Source organism: Sorex araneus, chromosome 10, assembly GCF_027595985.1.
Source record: "Sorex araneus isolate mSorAra2 chromosome 10, mSorAra2.pri, whole genome shotgun sequence".
Classification (NCBI taxonomy): domain Eukaryota; kingdom Metazoa; phylum Chordata; class Mammalia; order Eulipotyphla; family Soricidae; genus Sorex; species Sorex araneus.
In genome coordinates, this window is record NC_073311.1 from 53,898,162 (window position 1) to 53,915,877 (window position 17,716).

Below are 17,716 nucleotides of genomic sequence, written 5' to 3' on the forward strand. Positions count from 1 at the left end.
TCTCCCGGAGGCAGGTCCCAGCAGAGCCCCTGTGGGTGCTGCTCTCACTGCGTCCTCGGCCCGGCCCCCTCAGCTCTCTGCGCCTGACTTTCCTCTTCAGCAAAATCACTGGCGCTCACGCTTCTTCTCTGGGGGGAGACGCCCAAGGGCTGCTCCTGGCAATATTGGCAACAGGCAGGCGGTGCAACGTAGGGACCTGGTGGTGCTGCCCCCACCCCCACCCCCATCCCCACCCCCACCGCCCAGTGGTGCTCAGTGACCCCAGAGCGCCGGAGGTGCCCGCGTTCATTACATTGCCTGTTCCCCGGAGGTGTCTGCCGGCCCCTTGAGCGGGCATTTCTCAGGGGCTTACTCCGGGCCAGGCACCGCTCTGTGCTGTCTGAGCGTCTCTCGCTGTGGTCTGGTGAGATGGGTTCCTCTGAGCCCCTCTCTCTGCACGAGGAGACTGAGGCACAGAGAGGCCGCTTTGTCCTGACATCACACAGCAGAGCTGGGGAGCAGCTGCCTGGGCTCTGTCTGAATCCCGCAGAAACGGGGGCTGAGGGCTTGAGTGATGCCCGGGCCCCGTCCCTCCGGGTGACGGATGGGGACCTGGGGCAGAGAGGTGGCTGCACGTCAGAGAAAACTCTATGGCAGCCAAGGGCCAGAGTCTCCTTCCGTGATCAAAGAGCAAAGTCCTTTGGGAAGGGCTTCAGTGCCTCCGCATGTGGGGTCCAGAGGTCTTTCGACCCTCTGCCATCCGGTCCGTGCCCCGTTGAACGTTCAGAGCCTCCTGGGTGGACCCTGCTGACGGCCACGGCCAGGTCGGGGCATTGGGGTCAGATGGGGAAGTGGGCGAGATAATCAAGGTGATAATTCCTCCCAGCGGGCAGAGCAGGGCAGGGCTGTGTCGGGCATCCACGGGAGGGTCAGAACCAGGGGCCTGGGGGGCTGGGCCAGGGCAGGACCGGGGCTCAGGGTCCCCTGCTCATGGCCGTCCTGGCTGAGGGCACGGGGAGAGACCCGTATCTGGCCCTGGGGCCACGGGAGTAGCCACGGCTCGTGCTGGGGGCCTGGAGGTCCGGGCTGGGTAAACAGGCCTATTTGTGCCTGTGATTACTCACCGCAGCCCGGGCCGGTCACTCCTTTTTCCACTGTGGTCGGGTGTCTGAGTCAGAGGGGCTGGTTCTCTGAATCGTGGCTCATTCCCGGCCTCTTGAACGCCTGCCAACGCGCAGGGCGTAGCTTACTAACAAATCTGTTTTTTTTTTTTTTTTTTAAAGCCAGACTGATTCATAGAAACTCCTTTAAAACACAGGGAAAAGAACCCGCCCAACACACACCCCGGCACCCCGGCGCAGGAAACTTATAACCTCGGAGGCCAGCCCTGCCCTTCACTGCAGCCTCAGACCTCAGGGCCGACGCTGCTCTCTCCGCTGCCCCGACACCCAGGTAGGTCAGCTGCGGGGCCGCGGGCCGGGGCTGCCTCTTCTCTCTGAGCTGGCTTTCCAGCCTCTGCGCCCCCAAGCATTGGGTCCTCAGGATTTCGGCTCCGAGTGGACCCCCAGGCTGCTTTTTCCATAAGGCTTGGAAAAGTGTCCTCTGACCACTGCGGTGGTCATGGGTCCGCAGAACGGGGCTGTCTCTGGGCTCGGTTCTCTAGCCACAGAGGGACTTTGGAAGTGCGGACTGACTTTATGGAGGCAAAGCCACATACCTTAGACATGACAGCGACGCCCGTAGCGGCCAGATGTCTCCCTTGCTGGGAGCCGGGGCGTGAACAGTTGCTTTGCGTGTTGGTTGCTGGCTGCTCTCGGCCGGCCAGCGTAGAGAAATCCCTGCTTTTCTGTTCGGATTTTTGCCGTGGCTTCTATGCCTCTCTGGTTCATCGGCTTCTGTCTGAATCTAAGGAGAGTTGTTGCCCTCGGAGGGAAAGTGTGTGTGTGTGTGTGTGTGTGTGTGTGTGTGTGTTTGTGAGTTGTATGTCAAGAAAACCTTTAGGGAAAGGAGGGCTGCTGTTTTGGCTCCCACTCAGGTGGGTTTCCCTCGGGGGAGCCCGGTGTGGGTTGCGGGGCTCCCGACCCAGGTCAGGAGTGTCAACTGGGGGCTGTCAGCTGGGAGCTGGGTTTGGAGGAGGGTGGGGCAGGGAACCGCTTCTGCTCCTGGAACAGACTGACGGGCTTTGGGCGGCGGCCCCCCGAGAGAGCTGATGCCCGGGCTCCCCCAGAGATGGGAGACAGGAGAGGACCAACAACCAACATGCTTTTTTAAAAAAATAAAATAAAATAAAAAGGCTAGAAATTTCTCCACAGAGGCCTGGGTTCGCGCGGAACCCCCGCGTGCCTTTCCCAGAGCGTGGCTGCGGGGCAGGACGGGCGCGCTGACCGCCCAGGGGGCGCGGGGCAAGGGAGACGCGTGTCGGCACGGCTCAGTGGGGAGCTCAGCATCTGGGTCTGGTCGAGGTGTGGCCCCATGTCCACACAGAGAGCCGCGCGTGTGCTTTTCCTCCAAAACAACACGACGGGGAGAAGCGCAGGCTCCAACTTGCCTGATGGAATCAGGCTTCTCCTTCAGAATCGCAGCTGGAAGGTCTCAGGGTGTTCAGCCCCAGGACTTTGCACAGGTCAGGCGGCCGGGCTGCCTGTCCTCCGGGTCTGAGTCAGCCGGGTCAGGAAGGCTGCCCTCCAGCCCGGGGGAAGCCTGCACGCGCTGCAGATGGCTCTTGTTTCGAGATGACATGGGGGGGGGGGTCAGGGAAGCCTCGGCTAAGTGGCTCCTGAAGGCTTTTACTGAAGCGGGCGTGCGGGTCAGGGCTGAGTCCCGTGCAGGCTCTCTGGAACGTTTAACTGGCCTGCAGGCGGGCTGGCGGCTCAGGGAGCAGGAACCCCTCCGGCTGGCTGAGTGCTGCAGCCTCCTGCACTACTCCCGACGTTTCCAAAAACCATGCAGAGACTGAAAGTGCATCCAGGCCTTTGACAGCAATTGGAGAACTGCTTATCACCCCCACTTTCCCTTCTTCCTCCAAGAAATAGCGAGACGGCTATTCAGCGCGCGGGTGGGAGAGAGAAAGTGTGTGTGGGGGTATGTGAGTGGATATGCGAGTTTGTGTGCATGTGTGTTCCAGTACGTATGCACGTGAGTATCTGTGTATGTGTATGTGAATGTGTTCTCTCTGTAGGTGAGAATGCGTATGCCTCTGTGTGAGTGTGTCTGTGTGTAGGAGTGTGTCCTGTGTGTGTCTGTGTGTCTGTGCCCGAGTTTGAATATATGTGTATGTGGCTATGTTGAATGTGCAAGTGTGCCGGTGAATGTGTGAATGTACGTATGTCTGCATATGTGTGTGTGCATGCGAGAGTGTGTCTGCCACTGTGTGCCTGTGAGTTGGGTAAATGTGTGTGTCCTTCTGTATGTGTATATGTGCATGTGTATGTAAATGTGTGAGCATGTGCATACATGTGTGTGCCTCTGTATTGTGTGAGTGTAAGTGTGTGCGTGCTGAATTTGACAAGATGACAAGTCAAGGTTCTGCCTCCCACCCTCCGAAGCCCATGTCCCCTGTTCCCTCCAGCGCCCCCCCCCCCCAAAGTCTTTGAGGAATGGGCAGGGCGTCGAGCTCTCTGGAGGGCTGCAGGATGTCCGGTCTGGGGCCCTGCTCTGGGGAGCCCCCAGATTTGACATTGTTTGAGGCTGCCCCACTGTCCCGGGAGTTGGCAGCAGGCCATGAAGGAGCGGTCCCAGCCCCTCACATCCCGGAAGCGGCGGGCTGCCTCCCGGGAGTCGGGCTGAGACCGCCTTCTCCGGGCCCTTCCCGTTCTCACAGGAAGACCCAGGGCTGAGCTTGGGGAGTGGCCGCTAGTGAGCGGGTTCCGGGGAGGGTGCGTGGGAGCACAGGACGGCGGGAAGAGCATCAGAGGCGGAGGGGAGGCGGGGGCAGCAAGGGGGCGCCGAGCCCGTGGCAGGCAGGTTGGAGGCCCCGAGGGGGCCCAGGCTCAGCCCGTTTCGGCACGGCCTGGCGTTGGCCGCGATGGCTGTGTGTGCGTGGGCTCCTCCTCCCTGTGTCTCAGTGACGACACCCTGGAAGGTGCCTGAGCCTAAACTGCAGCCCCAGCTCTCTGGCGACACCCGGGGTGGGTCCCGGTTCTGACATCGGCCGCAGCCGAGAAAGTTCGTTTGGGTTGATTCTGTGGGATCCTGACCCAATGCCTCTAACTTCATTTTTTCCCCCTGTTTTTGTGTGGGGATGCACTGGGTGGTGCTCAGGGCTTACTCCTGCCTTTGTGCTCAGGGATCACTCCTGGTGGGGCTCAGGGTACCATAAAAGGTGCTGGGGATTGAACCAGGGTCGACCGCATCCAGGGCCGGGGCCCTCCCCACTTGGTACAGCTCTGGGCCCTGCCTCTGGCTTCTAAACTCCTACCCCTTTATTTTGGAACAAACAACTGAAACTCAGGGCTCCAGAGCACAGTCGCTCTTTGTGCTCAGGACTGAAACAAAGCAGGAGTGGTTTTCCAGCCGCCGCCCTGGGCTCTGGTTGCCCTGCCTTCTCCGAACCCTTTCCCGGTCCCCATGGAACACATGTGCTGCCTCACTCACGCTGAGAGACGTTTGGAGATCTCGGTCACACGCACGCAGGGGGACACACCCAGTGCGACTGAATCGATCCAGAACCAGAACGGCAGGTTTTCCGAGGGCGCTGGAAAGGTCCTAGGACTCGGCCTGAAGCCCACCCAGCCCCGCCTGTGTGCACCAGGCGACAGACTGTCAGCCTGACGTGATCTCTGTCACATCACCGGCCCGGGCCTGGCTCTGGGTCTCTTGAGAAGGGGTCAGAGCCCGTCACAGTGTAGGCGAGACCAGTGTGGATTAGACCCGTGAACAGTGTAGAGGAGACGTTTCGGCGAGTTTTCAATACATCCCGACTCGATTTTCCCAGCACCCAGCACCCTTCCCAGTTCTCCACCGATGACCCCGGGTTTCCCTCTGGGATCCCAAGAGCCCAGCTACGATTCCAGTGACAAGCGTGCTGGGGTTCCCGAGCTCACTCTCACGCTCCACCCCCGAGCGGGCACGGTCCTTTCTTCTCCTCGGTCTGGAAGACCGCTCGGTACTGCAGCATCCAGAGGATGCGAAAAGCCACTGGGCTCACCCGTTCTCTCTCCTCCCGGGCCCAGTCTCGGGGCCCACTTTCCTTTCCCGGCTGTGGCTCGGAGACGATTTCTCGGTCCGAACAGGCACTGCCCGTTTCTGTTTGGAGACTTCCCCGGGGCTCCCGTGCCAGCCGGTTTTAGCCCACAGAGGTCAGCAGGGCCGTGTTAGAGGCAGGCAAGGGACCCGCCTTCGGGGGTCTCTGTGGACCGGGGGTCTCCTCTGTCCCGTTGGCTTCCAGATGTGCGAGGCGCCTCATGGAACACCTTTCCCTGGACAGCCACGAGCGTTCCCTTGCTCTGGCCTGGGTCCGAGAGCTGTCGGCAGCCTCGGGAGGGGCCTTTGGGGTAAGGCAGGCCTGGGAGCCGGCTCCGCCCGGCCTGCGGAGGGTGTGGCCGCCAGGGTGTGGTGAGAGCAGGCAGCTTTCTCCTGACTCCCACACACCTGCTCCCGCTCAGGCCTGGGGGACAGGGCGGGCTTCTAGGCGCAGAGCCTGGCGTGTCCCAGCCAGAGCTCAGTTCCCCGTCCTCAGGGGCCTTTGGGGAGGTCCTGCAGGGAGGCCCATCCCCACCCTCCCCGCCAGCTTTTTATCTCTCCAGAGCACTCAGAGGGGCGCGGAGAGCCTGGACAGCTGGCCCGGGCTCTCATTTCACAGGGACAAGCCCCTGCCCGTGGGCTGGAGGCAACGGGGGTGTGGGTGGGGGGCTGAGTTTGGGCAAGAGAGGTTGTAAGCGTGTGTGTGTGTGAGTGTGTGACCCGCTGTGTGTGTCTGTGTGCTGGTGTGTGTCCAGGGACGTCCGTGTATGTTCCTTTTGTGTCCTTTTATTCCATGTGTGCTGATGCACATGTGTTCGTGTGTGTTTGTGTGTGTGTGTGTGTGTGTGTGTGCGCGCGTGTATGACGGTGTAGCCATGTGTGTGTGTGTGTGTGTGGGTGGGTGGGTGGCCCAGAAGGGGCCTCTGGGACCCCGTGCTTGGGCCAGTGTCCCTGTTCTGCCCACGACCCTGCTTAGGAGCAGGAGCAACAGAGGAGAGGGCTGTTCTCAGAGAAAGTTCCAGAATGCTCAGAGAAAGTCCCAGAATGTCTGCTGCTGAGCCGATGCCAGACGGCTGCCAGTTTCGGGGACCTGCCTTTCCTTCTCTGTTCATGGGGACGCCCGCCGCTGGGCCTCCAAACTCCCTCTGGAAGGGAGACAGGCCCCTCCCACCCCCCAGCACGTGCACTTGGGGGGCCTGGTGTGGCGGGCTGGAGCATGCCGCTGACATCCCCTGGGGCCCGCCCAGCGCCCGTGGGGCCGCCACACCTTGATGCTCTCCCCAAGCCTAGTTATTAGCTTGGCAAGAAGGCCCTGCAGCTCCCTGGCGCTGGCAGCCCGCGAACAACCCCAGGGTCAGAAGCAAAGCGAAGGGGAGGGTGGGGAAGAGAGTGGAGGGAGGGGAAGGGGAGAGAAGGGGAGAAAGGGGAGGGAGGGACTGGGGGGGAGCAGGGAGGGGAGAGGACAGAGCGGGAGGGGAGAGGAGAGAGAGGAAGGGGAGGGAGGGGTATGAGGGGCGGGCAGGGACATGGGGTGGGGAAGGGCAGGGAGGGGAGAGGAGGGAAGGGGAAGCTTGGTTCTCCTGGGGACTGAGCCCTGGCCTTGAGCTGAGCAGCTGGGTGTGGGCGCGTGGGCCGCAGGGCTTGGCAGCTGTCACCGGAGCCACCCCGCCCCGGACACAGAGGAGACTTGAGGTGGGAGGGGGGGGGTGCTGGTCAGAAAGGGGCGGTTTCTTTGGGACCGTTTGTGGAAGCTGAGGTTTCACACTGCGGGTCAGCCGAGTGGGCGCTCACAGGCCAGGCCCAGCTCTCTCCCCCCACCACAGACACACACATACACACACAGACACACACACAGATACACGCAGACACACAGACACACACAGACACACACACAGACACACACACACATACACACAGACACAGACAGACACACACAGACACAGACACACACAGACACACACATACACACACAGACAGACACAGACAGACACAGACAGACACAGACACACACATACACACACAGACAGACACAGACAGACACACACACACAGACACACACACACAGAAGCGTGCGCGCGCTCGTGCATGCTGCTCTGTCAGCTTCACCCAACTCCACCTCAGGGTACAGACTCAGACACACACACACACACACACACACACACACACACACACACACACACAAGTGTGCACGTGCTCGTGCATGCTGCTCTGTCAGCTTCACCCAACCCCACCTCAGGGTGCAGACTCAGACCCTGACCGTCTCCCTCGTGCGGGTGTCCTGGGGCAGGAGGCGGCCAGGGGGCCCTGCCAGGTCTCCCCGAGCCCCAGGTTTGCCGAGGTGTCTCTGCTGCCTGACGCTGCGCCCTCACCTTCACACCGACGGCCAGAACCAGGAGCAGAAACGGGCTCTGGGGCCTCTCTCCCCACGCTGCTCCCCAGGACCCTTGCACGGCACCTCTCCCTGCCCCCCACGTAGAAACGAGACCCAGAAAGTCCACTGGACAAGAAACACAGGCACTGGCCAGCAGGACTTGTCCCCACTGGGCCTGGGGCCGCCTCTACTCCCGCCGCACGCATCCCCAGGGTGCGCCCGGAGCCGGAGCCTCGGTTTCCTCTTCTGCTTTGGTGCTAAGGGACAGGACTTTGCCCAGTGGGGAACACAGACACCGCGGGGAGCCAAGGGGAGGCCTGGCGGGGAAGGTCTGTGGGTGCAGCTCCCTGCCGTGGACCCCACAGAGAGTCCTCAGGAGCAGGGGTGCCCTGCGGGGCGGCTGGGGGAGATTCGCAGTGGCTCCCCCCTGCCTGCGGCACCTCAGAGCTGGAGAAGACTGGCTCCCGGCCGGGACACAGGGACGTCCCTGTCCCCGCCTGTCCCAGGGAAGCGGCTCAGGGGACTGTCCCTGCCCAGCCATCTTGCTGGAGGTGCTGCCATCCCTGAGACTCCTGGCCAATTCCAGAATGATCTGGAAGTTCGACACCAAAGGCAGCCATCGTGAGGCGGGTCTGGAGACGAAGCTGTGACCAAGGGGGGAACAAAGATGGGGAAGTCCTGGCCACGGGCAGCGGCCTGCAGCCCCAGGGGGACAGTGTGGGTGGGAGTGAGCGAGGATGGTTCTTCTGTGGGGGCAGGGGGCTTGGAAAGTCCCCTCTCCCTCCAGGGGTGACTCAAATGGAAGGGGAGACAGGAAAGTTGAATTTGTGGGAAAATTAGTACTTAGAAATGTTCAGCGTCTTCTCTAACGTGTTTCTTCCTTGTGAAGAAGGCAGCGCGTCTACGCATCCTGGGGGTGCGGGTGTCTGGGGGTCCCGGAGACGTTTGTGTGCTCACCTGGGTGAGTGGAGGGAAACACACCACGGCCTTGGCCAGGGAGAGATGCCCAGTACAGAGGGGCAACAGTATGCCAATAATTGCTAAAAATAATAAAGGATCACAGAGCAAAAGGAAACATTCCCCTCCAGAATGTTAGTGTTTATTTGGAAGGCTTTCACCACCTTGCCCTGGATTATTTTTTTCTGCATGGAAGACTATGTTCCTCCCTTCATCCAGTGCTGCACTCGTGGGACTGATCATTGATATTTGTTCTGTCTCGTCCCCTATTGTCCTTCTCTTAGTGATCTCACTTAGTCCTTCTCGGTGGCTCTTAGTGGAGTCAACCCCGAGTAGGGTGCTATGGGGTTTAATAAAGGTCTATGTAAGGCCTGACACCTACGAAGGGCAACTAAGGCCTCAGCTCACCTCTGTGTCTGGGAAAGCTTCTTGGAGGAGGCAAGCTTTGAGCTTATTGGTTGTTTTCAGGTAGTTCCTGGAGGAAGGGTGCAAAAGCATTTAAAGCCAAAGCCCAGGGTTCAAGTAAGACGTTGGGGAACTTGTTCCTATGGGGTATTGGGGATTTGGTGATGTCATTGTCAAAGCTGGCATGGGAGAAGGGAGTCAGAAATGGAACCTGATAGGGCCCAACTGCGGAGTAGCAGTAGAGAGGGATACCCACTGCCACCACTGCTAGCAGAGACAGCCGGGAAGTGACTGAACTGTCCTTCAGCCCCCAGTCCGGCCCCCCAAGGCTGCCAGTGGCACCAGGCAGCTCTCTGGAGCCCTCTAGGGGATGCGTCTTCCCTTGGCAGCATCTGTGATCCCACTTAGTGATAGGCACTGCAGCAGCATCCACCCCAGGTCACCCCAGATCCACCCCAGATCCACCTCAGATCTACCCCAGACCCACCTCAGATCTACCCCAGACCCACCCCAGATCCACCTCAGATCTACCCCAGATCCATCCCAGATCCACCCTCAGATCCACTGCAGATCCACCCTCAGATCCACTGCAGATCCACCCCGGATCCACCCCTAGATTCATCCCAAATCCACCCCAGATCCACCCCAGATCCACCCTCAGATCCACCCCAGATCCACCCTCAGATCCACCCCAGATCCACCCTCAGATCCACTCCAGATCCATCCCAGATCCACCCTCAGATCCACCCCAGGTCCACCCTCAGATCCACCCCAGATCCACCCCAGCTCCGTCCCCAGATTCATCCCACATCAGCCCCTGATCCCTTGACCGCGACAGGCCGCCTGACGTCAGGGCGTGTTCTCATGTGTCCTTCATTCCTTTCGGGGCTGTGGGATCTGAGAGGAAGAAAAGAAGCCAGTGCAGATGGAGGTGGGTAGAAATTACCGGACGAGGAAGTGAGGATGTGCGCTGTGAGAGTGTGCACTGTTGTGAGGGTGTGAGCTGCCATCACGATCTGGGCGCTGGGCGCTTCCTTCCGGGTCTTGCAGAAGAACTAAGAGCCGACACTGGGTGGGTGATGTCCCCAGCGCCGTGCGGCTGGTCAGGGGAGGGTCCCCTGAGCCTGGAGCCTCTGGAGTCTCCCTTCTTCCTCTGCCCACGCCCCAGGTTTGAGGCTTTGTTTGTGGGCGGGGGAAGGGGGCCTGTCTCCGGGGGTGGGGGTAGCAGGGACAAGTCAGAACGGTGACAGTTCCTCTGCTCCCCCCATCTGCCGGGGAGGACCCCTGAGCTGACAGTGACCTAAACCCAGACCCCCTGGGGCAGTGGGAGAGGGAGGGTGTGCACTGTGGGTTCTGGCCAGGGGCTGTCCAGAGGCCTCGACACCCACTAACCGGGGCTGCTGAGCTCCTGTCCCTGCCGAGTGGAGGCTGGGGGGCAGGACACAGCCACCTGGGCTGAGAGAGGAGCTTTCCCTGAGCCTTCCCACGCAGGGGTGTGTGGGTGAGAGTGGGAGTGAGAGCGGACCCCGTGGATAAGCCGGGCTTAGGGCCCGCTGGGGAGAAACTGCCTGAGCCTCGTTATCCTGACGTTATCCTGACACTGTGGGCAGGAGCTGAGGGCCCAGACCCACCTCTGTGGGGCCCTGACAGCAGCCCTGGGAGGGAACAAATGCGCCTGTGTCTGCCACCCGGCCCCCAGGTTGCCTGTATCCCACTCACAAGGCCCCACTCGGGGATGACAGTCCCTTCTTGTCCCCTCTTCCAATTCTCACCCTTGGTCGAGGATGTTATAAAGGGGATGAGAAAGTCATTCTCGGGCTCATCCTGGGACATGAACAATCTCCCACCGTTGGCCCATCCCTGTCCCCACAAGGGGCAACGCCCGATCGAGTGAGTGCTGGGGGTGCTGAGGATGGTCGTGGGCTGGGGTGAGCGAGCTTTCTCCCGGCCATTCTTCACTCATTCTTTCTGGCGCCCGCTCAGGGGCAAGGGTTAGGCACGGGGCACCCACGCTGCCTTGTGAGCCCTAGTGAGGCTGTCCCCTAACCCGCACGTGGCCACCGCCTTTCATCCTCACGCGGTGAGAGGGACTCCTGAGCCCCACGTGGCTCCCTTCGCCCCCACATGTGCCCGGCACTGGACTGGCCAGCTCCCAGGTCCTCCCTCACAGCGCCCTGTCTGACCCGCATGGCCACTTCCCTTGACATAAGAGGAAAGGAACCGGAAGGTCCAGTCACTCGGGGAGTGCGAAAGCCACCTCTGCCTTATCCCAGCACCTCTCTGCCCTTGCGGAAAGAGCCGGAAAGAGCCGGCAGTGGGGAGGAATGCCACTGCCCACGGCCAAGTTTCAATAGCAGCAGAGAAAGCTCCAGGCCCCGCCCGCGCGCCCTCCTGGTTTCAGTCACAGGTCAACGGGGCAAAGTACTTCAGAGGAGCACTGCTGAGCTGGACGGGAGAAGGTGGAAGCGAGGGCAGGGCTCGCTGCTGACCTCGCCTCCCGGAGCTGCCTGCTGTGCAGATCTTTCCAGACCCCGGTGCCCGGGGAGCTCGGGGTGGCGAGGAAAGGCAAGCGAGGGACTGGAGTGGGCCGGCCCGAGCTCTCCCCCGCTCCCCTGCGCTCCCCTGCACTGTCTGACAGTGATGCCAGTGCCTTGGATTACACTAGGCGGGGCAGATGCCAGGAGGGTGGCACTGTCCCGGCCGCCCAGGGTGTGAGTGACCTCCAGCCCGTTCCTTTCACAGCCCCGCCTGGAAACTCCCCGGAGCACCGCCAGGCCCCTCTCCGCAGGGTGCAGGCTTGGGCACAGCCACCCTGCTGCGTGCCATACTTTCTCGCCAGGTTCCGTGAGCCACACACCTCCTCTGGGCATGGCTGAATGCGATCACCCAAGCACAGTCTCTGTCTCCCTTGCCCCCCCCCTGACTCCCCCCCTACACACACACACACACACACACACACACACACACACACACACACACACACACACACACACTGTGCTTTCACTTGGTGGTCGCTCAACTTCTCCCTCAGACACGGGCACTCACTCTAACACGGCGTCCAGAGCACAGACAGCGTCTGACTAGGGGGGCCCGCTGCAGGCGGAGGGATTCAAGCCCACAAGTTTGTAGCATTGCTCGGCGGTTTTTAGCCTGTTGGACTGTAATTAGGCGGTGGTAGTAATTGAAGACCAAACATCTTTGTAATAACCCAAGCCGGGGCCCTCACACGTAAGATCTCATCCAGGAGCAAGGGAACAGCCTCGCTCATGCCTGATTGTGGAGCTGAGCTTCCACAGACGCATCCATTTCTCTCAAACTCCCCGGGAGAGCCGCTTCCGAGGTCTCCTTATCATAAGGCCTTTTGAAATCACGGGCCTGCTTGGCGCCTCTGATACCCAAGCAAGAAAATCTCGGCAGATTCCATCCAGCGTTCTTTTTTGTGTTTTGAAACAGGCTGGGTTAGAGAAGCGAGTCCAGAAAGAGCCGAGACGCAGAGACTGTTTCTAGCTAGGTCTACTGCACGGCTCTGGGCTTACAAGGTGTTTGCAGGGATGTACAACCACACTGGGAGGGTTTTGCCTGGCTGTGCCTCCGGGTTGTAGCACAGCCCACAAAGGTGGGAGAGAGGAGTCGCCTTCTTGCACCTGAGGGTCACCTTTTCTCTCTTTCAGACTCTCTGCCCGTCCTCACCACCAAGCCAAGATGCTGGTCCTACTGGCTGGAATCTTTGTGGTCCACATTGCCACCGTCATCATGCTGTTTGTTTCCACCATCGCCAACGTGAGTTCCTCTGTGCACGGGTCGAGTCCTTCACTCCAAAGTCAGCCCCGTGATCCCATAGAGTCCCTAAAGGCACCTTTTCGCCCCTGTCCCTGCCCTTCCTGCACTTTCACTTTTGGGGGCCTTGGCAAGGGCCACATCCAGTGGTGTTCAGGACTGACCCCTGTGTTTGGGGTGTTTAGGGACCACTCCAGGAGGGGTTCAGGGGGCTGTATGAGGGGTTGGGGGAATCAAACCTGCCTCCGTCAGCCTTACCTGCTGTACGATCTCTCTGACCCTGAACTTGCACTTTCATCACTATCCTTTCCACAGCACTCCCGACAACGCAGTGGCCAGAGGGGTCTACACGAGGGCAATCAGCAGGACTGGAGGCTTCTTGAGTCTGTCCAGGCTCTGCTGGGTGTGGAGATGGGGTTTGTGACAGGTGGGAAAGAGCAGGGGGACGCGTTCAGACAGGGGTGCCCAGCTGGCACGTGGCAGCACGTCCCTCCTCCTGGGGCCCTGGAGAAGACAGGTGGCATAAGATGATGAGCAGCTCTAGTTGCCTGGATGACGAATCCAAGTTCTGAGCAGAAAATACCAGTGACGATGGGGTCTTTAAGATGAGTGATGAGAAATCAGTGGACGGGAAAATACAGAGGCAGCAGCCGGCTCTCCCGGAACCATGGGAGACTCCGCCCTCTAGTGGTGGTTCATGGCATCTGATTTGCTAAACCCTCCCAGACCCCCAACGGCCAGACCCCTGCAGGCTCTCACAGGCGTCAGAACCGTCAGAATCTGCTCAGGTGCCCTTGCTGGCTAAAAGACGGGCTCAGGGGCTGGAGTGATAGCTCAGCGGGTAGGGCGTTTGCCTTGCATGCGGCCGACCCGGGTTCGATTCCCAGCATCCCATATGGTCCGCTGAGCTCAGCCAGGGGTAATTCCTGAGTGCAGAGCCAGGAGTGGCCCCTGTGCATCGCCCGGTGTGACCCCCCCCCAAAAAAAAGCAATAAATAAATAAAAGACGGGCTCAGCTCAGCTTGTGAAAGTGTCCAGGCTTGCGTAGGAGACTTTTGCGGACATGGGTGGACGTGATGACCAGAGGGGTCCCGTGAGCGTAGCTGTGAGAAGATACTGTCTCAGCACTGGAGGCCTGCTGGACACTAGGCCCTTCTGCTGACCAACCCTGGGCCTTCAGGAGAAAGGTCGAGATGCTGAACGTGACGCCATCCCCCGTCACCTCTGGCTCAGCACCCCAGGCCCGAGCCCTCTCTCTGCTCAGTGTACATTCGACCGTGTTTGTCCCGAGCAGCTCTGAAGGCATCCTGGTCGCCTGGGGAGGCCCAGCCATACCTTCTGGGGACAGTTCTTCCAGCTGACCTCCTCAGGGATGCTCTGGGGCTGTGGTGCATGGCCACCAGAGCCGGTCCTCTGTGCAGCTGAAAGGGGCCGTTCCTTGCTTAGCTCCACGTGACTATTTCCCCCTCACTTCGTTTCTCTCCCTCTCGGCCCGGCCTTTCCCCGAGGTGAACTTCACGGTGAGTGGAGGCTGGACCTACCGGACATCAGTGTCTTCATCCGGGTCTGCTGTGTTTTAGCAGCTCTAGATTCTCACTCGCTCTCTAAGCTGACCTCAGGATTGGTTTTGTTTCTACATGGATGAGAGAAGTGAAGGCCCGAGTGAAGATGCACATTTCTTTTTTTTTTTTTTTTTTGCTTTTTGGGTTCACACCCAGCGTTGCTCAAGGGTTACTCCTGGCTTTGCACTCAGGAATTACTCCCAGTGGTTCTTGGGGGACCATATGGGATGCCGGGGATTGAACCCGGGTCAGCCGCATGCAAGGCGAACGCCCTGCCCGCTGTGCTATCGCTCTGGTCCAAAGATGCACATTTTTTTCGGTCCTCTCTCTCCTCCGGGAACCTCAGCAATTTCTGTTTCCATCCAGCCTTCTGGCTGATTCTAGCGGCTAGATTTGGTCCCAGGCAGAGTCAAGTTGCCTTTTTCCAAAGCAAAGGGTCCATTGCCAGACATTTTCTCTGCCTTTGGTTTCAGGTGTGGGTGGTCTCGGACCTTGGAAAATCATCTGTCGGTCTTTGGAAAAACTGCACGGACGGTTCCTGCGAAGGAGCCCTGCCCTACGCCTCAGAAGGTACGGCCTCTCTCCCGCTTCTGTGCTTGGGGAAGTGTGTGTGTGTGCAGGGGGAGACCCCGCCCGGGGTGCGGGGCTGAGTCTCACGCCTCCGTTTCCTCATCCTGTCTCTGCAGATGCCCTCAAGGCGGTCCAGGCCTTCATGATCCTCTCCATCATCTTCTCCGTCATCTCCCTCCTGGTCTTCGTGTTCCAGCTCTTCACCATGGAGAAAGGAAACCGCTTCTTCATCTCGGGGGCCACCATGCTGGTGTGCTGTGAGTGTCTTTGGTGGTGGGGGCGGTCCAGCAGGGCTTGGGGGACCCCGCCTTGGACCGGTCCCTCCGTTCATGGCGGCTGGTTCTTTTCTTGAGAACCTCCCTCTGGCAGCTCCTGGGAATCAGAACCCTCATGTGGTTGGTTGTTGAAATGGAGGTGGCCACTGGGCGGCTCCCCAGCGGTCAGCAGACGCTTCATGAGGGTGGGAGGGCAGGAGACCAGCTCTGCCGGACGCATCATCGGTGGTGCCACTTTTAACCTTTTTGCCCTCTTCCCAAATGCACCCAGTTTGGGGGCCCCAGCTCTCCTTTGGTACCCCCGGGTCCCCCTGCTGCCCTACGCTGGGTTTCAGATAGCAAAACTGGGGTGCTTTGTGGCAGCTCGGCCGACCAGTGAAGACATGAGAGGCACCCCCCTCGCAGATGTACCCACATAACCATCACCCTTGGTTCCAGGCCTAGTGACCAGTCCAGTGTTTGGGACCCAGCCATCAGATTTCATTCCCCTCCCCACCCCACCCCCCACCCCCAGCCAATGAGACAAGTAGTAGCTTCAAAAGCATCACATCTAGGAGGGCTGGAGCAATAGCACAGCGGGGAGGGCGTTTGCCTTGCACGTGGCCGAACCGGGGTTTGATTCCCAGCATCCCATATGGTCCCCTGAGCACCACCAGGAGTAATTCCTGAGTGCATGAGCCAGGAGTAACCCCTGTGCATCGTCAGGTATGGCCCAAAAAAAAAAAAAAGGCATCAAGTCTCATTGTTTTACTTTAGTTTAATTTTGTTTTGAGTTTGGGGGCTACATCTCGCCGTGCTCAGGGCTTACTCCCACACCTGCACTCAGGGGTCACGCCTGGTGTTACTTGGGGAAGCATCTGGGGTGCTGGGGATTAAGCTTCGGTCAGCTGTGTGCAGGACAAGTGTCCTCCTGCTGCTGTACTATCTCCCCCAACCCTTAGTCTCATTTTGGGGGGCCATATCTGACAGTGCTCAGGGGCTACTCCTGGCTCACTTCCGGCGGTGCTCGGAGACCACCCAGTGCCAGAACTCGAACCCAAATCTCTTGTTTTTTAAAAATTTTTTTATTGAGTCACCACGCGGAAAGTTACAAAGTTTTCAGGTTTAAGTCTCAGTTATACAATGCTCGAACACCCATCCCTTCACCAGTGCACGTATTCCACCACCAAGAATCACAGTATAGCTTCACCCCGTCCCCCCACACCCCTAGATCCCCCCAGGCCCCCCCATGAACCCAAATCTCTTGTATGCAGAGCAGCTGCTCCAAGCTGTCTGTGCTATTTCTCTGGGGCTAAACTTTCTTAGTTTTAGGGAGACCCCCCCACCCCCACTAAAAAAACAAAAACAAAAACAAAAACAAAAAACAAAAAACAAAAAACACCCTCCAAGACCCAAAGCAGACAAACAAAAAGCGGACAGACACGCAGGTGCTCACGGGCCCGTCTCCCCGCAGGGCTGTGCATCCTGGTGGCCGCGTCCATCTACACCAACAGGTACGCCGGCAAGGACAACTTGGCCTTCCGCAGCAGCCACCACGGGTACTGCTTCATCCTGACCTGGATCTGCTTCTGCTTCAGCTTCATCATCGGCATCCTCTACCTGGTGCTGAGGAAGAAATGAGGGGGCGCGCCCCCGCGGAGGGGCTGGGTGGGGGGCGGGGAGAGACAGCAGCCGAGTCTGGGAGGGAGGTAGAAGTTGCTGTGGGTGCAGAACAACCTTAGAGATGGGTGGGGGGAGGGGGTGGGGGGGAGACCGAGGCCCAAACCACTCCAGAGGAGGAGGCGCCCTGACCACCGGGGAGCCCCCTGCCCTTGCTTCCAGAAAGGCGGTGGCCCCCTCCAAAAAAAAAAATCTCTGTCCACTGCCCCACACACTGCTCCGGCCCTCGTTCAGCAGCTCCGAGGGTGGGTCTGGGGTCCCTGAGGGGGGTTCTCCAGTTCCAGCAACAGCGGACAGTGCATGTGGACTCAGCTGCAGCTGCGGGAAGCTGCCCCGCGTGCTGGGCTCCAAAGCTAGACAACGCTTCCCGTGTGCGGGAGGGCCGTGTTCTGCGGGCGTGTGGCTCCGTGCGGGGTGTGTGGAAGAGCCAGCAGGCCAGGCACCGGCTCCTGTCCGAGTGGAAGGCCCCGGGGCGCCGGGTCCGAGCCCAGACTCGGCCTCGTCTGACTCTGCACTCTGCTAGACTCGCGCTGAACAGCTCAGGCAGCTCTAGGGGCCTCCCCAGCCACCAATAACCCACCTGGCGGCGAGGGCCCCACGCACGGTCGGGGGCGGCCAGTCTGCAGACCTAGTTAGAATTCTGTTCTTCGGATGTCTTCTTTATGTGATCAATGTTTCCTTATGTCGCGGGGGCGGGGCGGGGCATAGTTCCTTGTGACACAGTCTGTTACTCACCTGCGCAAGCAGAAGCCTTTCAGGAAGTCCGTCTAGTCACCCAAGAGGTGGTGGTGGTGGTGGACCGGGGGTCCCAGGCTCCGTGGCAGCTCTAGCTTCCACCCTGACCAGAGCAGTCCCCTTACAAGGACCCTGCCTGCCCCCCCCCCACACCCCCCCCGGGGATTCTGGAAGCCCATCAGACACACACGAACCAAAACTCAGCCATGAGTACTGGGGTGAAAGGTGCTACACAATTGTCAAGT

At 59.8% G+C, this 17,716-nt stretch overlaps 1 protein-coding gene across 1 annotated transcript; it reads left to right on the plus strand.

The window, feature by feature from the left end:
• The first annotated feature begins 1,294 nt into the window (after positions 1-1,294).
• EMP1 (epithelial membrane protein 1) lies at positions 1,295-16,709 on the plus strand. Its single transcript, XM_004611304.2, has 5 exons — positions 1,295-1,431; positions 12,565-12,673; positions 14,706-14,802; positions 14,919-15,059; positions 16,531-16,709. The coding sequence occupies exons 2-5, from the start codon at positions 12,596-12,598 to the stop codon at positions 16,695-16,697; spliced, it is 483 nt and encodes a 160-aa protein (XP_004611361.1). The 5' UTR covers positions 1,295-1,431; positions 12,565-12,595; the 3' UTR covers positions 16,698-16,709.
• Positions 16,710-17,716: the final 1,007 nt, after the last annotated feature.

Bases quoted from the DNA above. Each gene is read 5' to 3' on its own strand.
- EMP1 (XM_004611304.2), top strand. From the start codon at position 12,596: ATGCTGGTCCTACTGGCTGGAATCTTTGTGGTCCACATTGCCACCGTC. The intron at 12,674-14,705 runs GTGAGTTCCTCT...CTTTGGTTTCAG, and splicing joins TTGTTTCCACCATCGCCAAC to GTGTGGGTGGTCTCGGACCT. The intron at 14,803-14,918 runs GTACGGCCTCTC...CTGTCTCTGCAG, and splicing joins CCTGCCCTACGCCTCAGAAG to ATGCCCTCAAGGCGGTCCAG.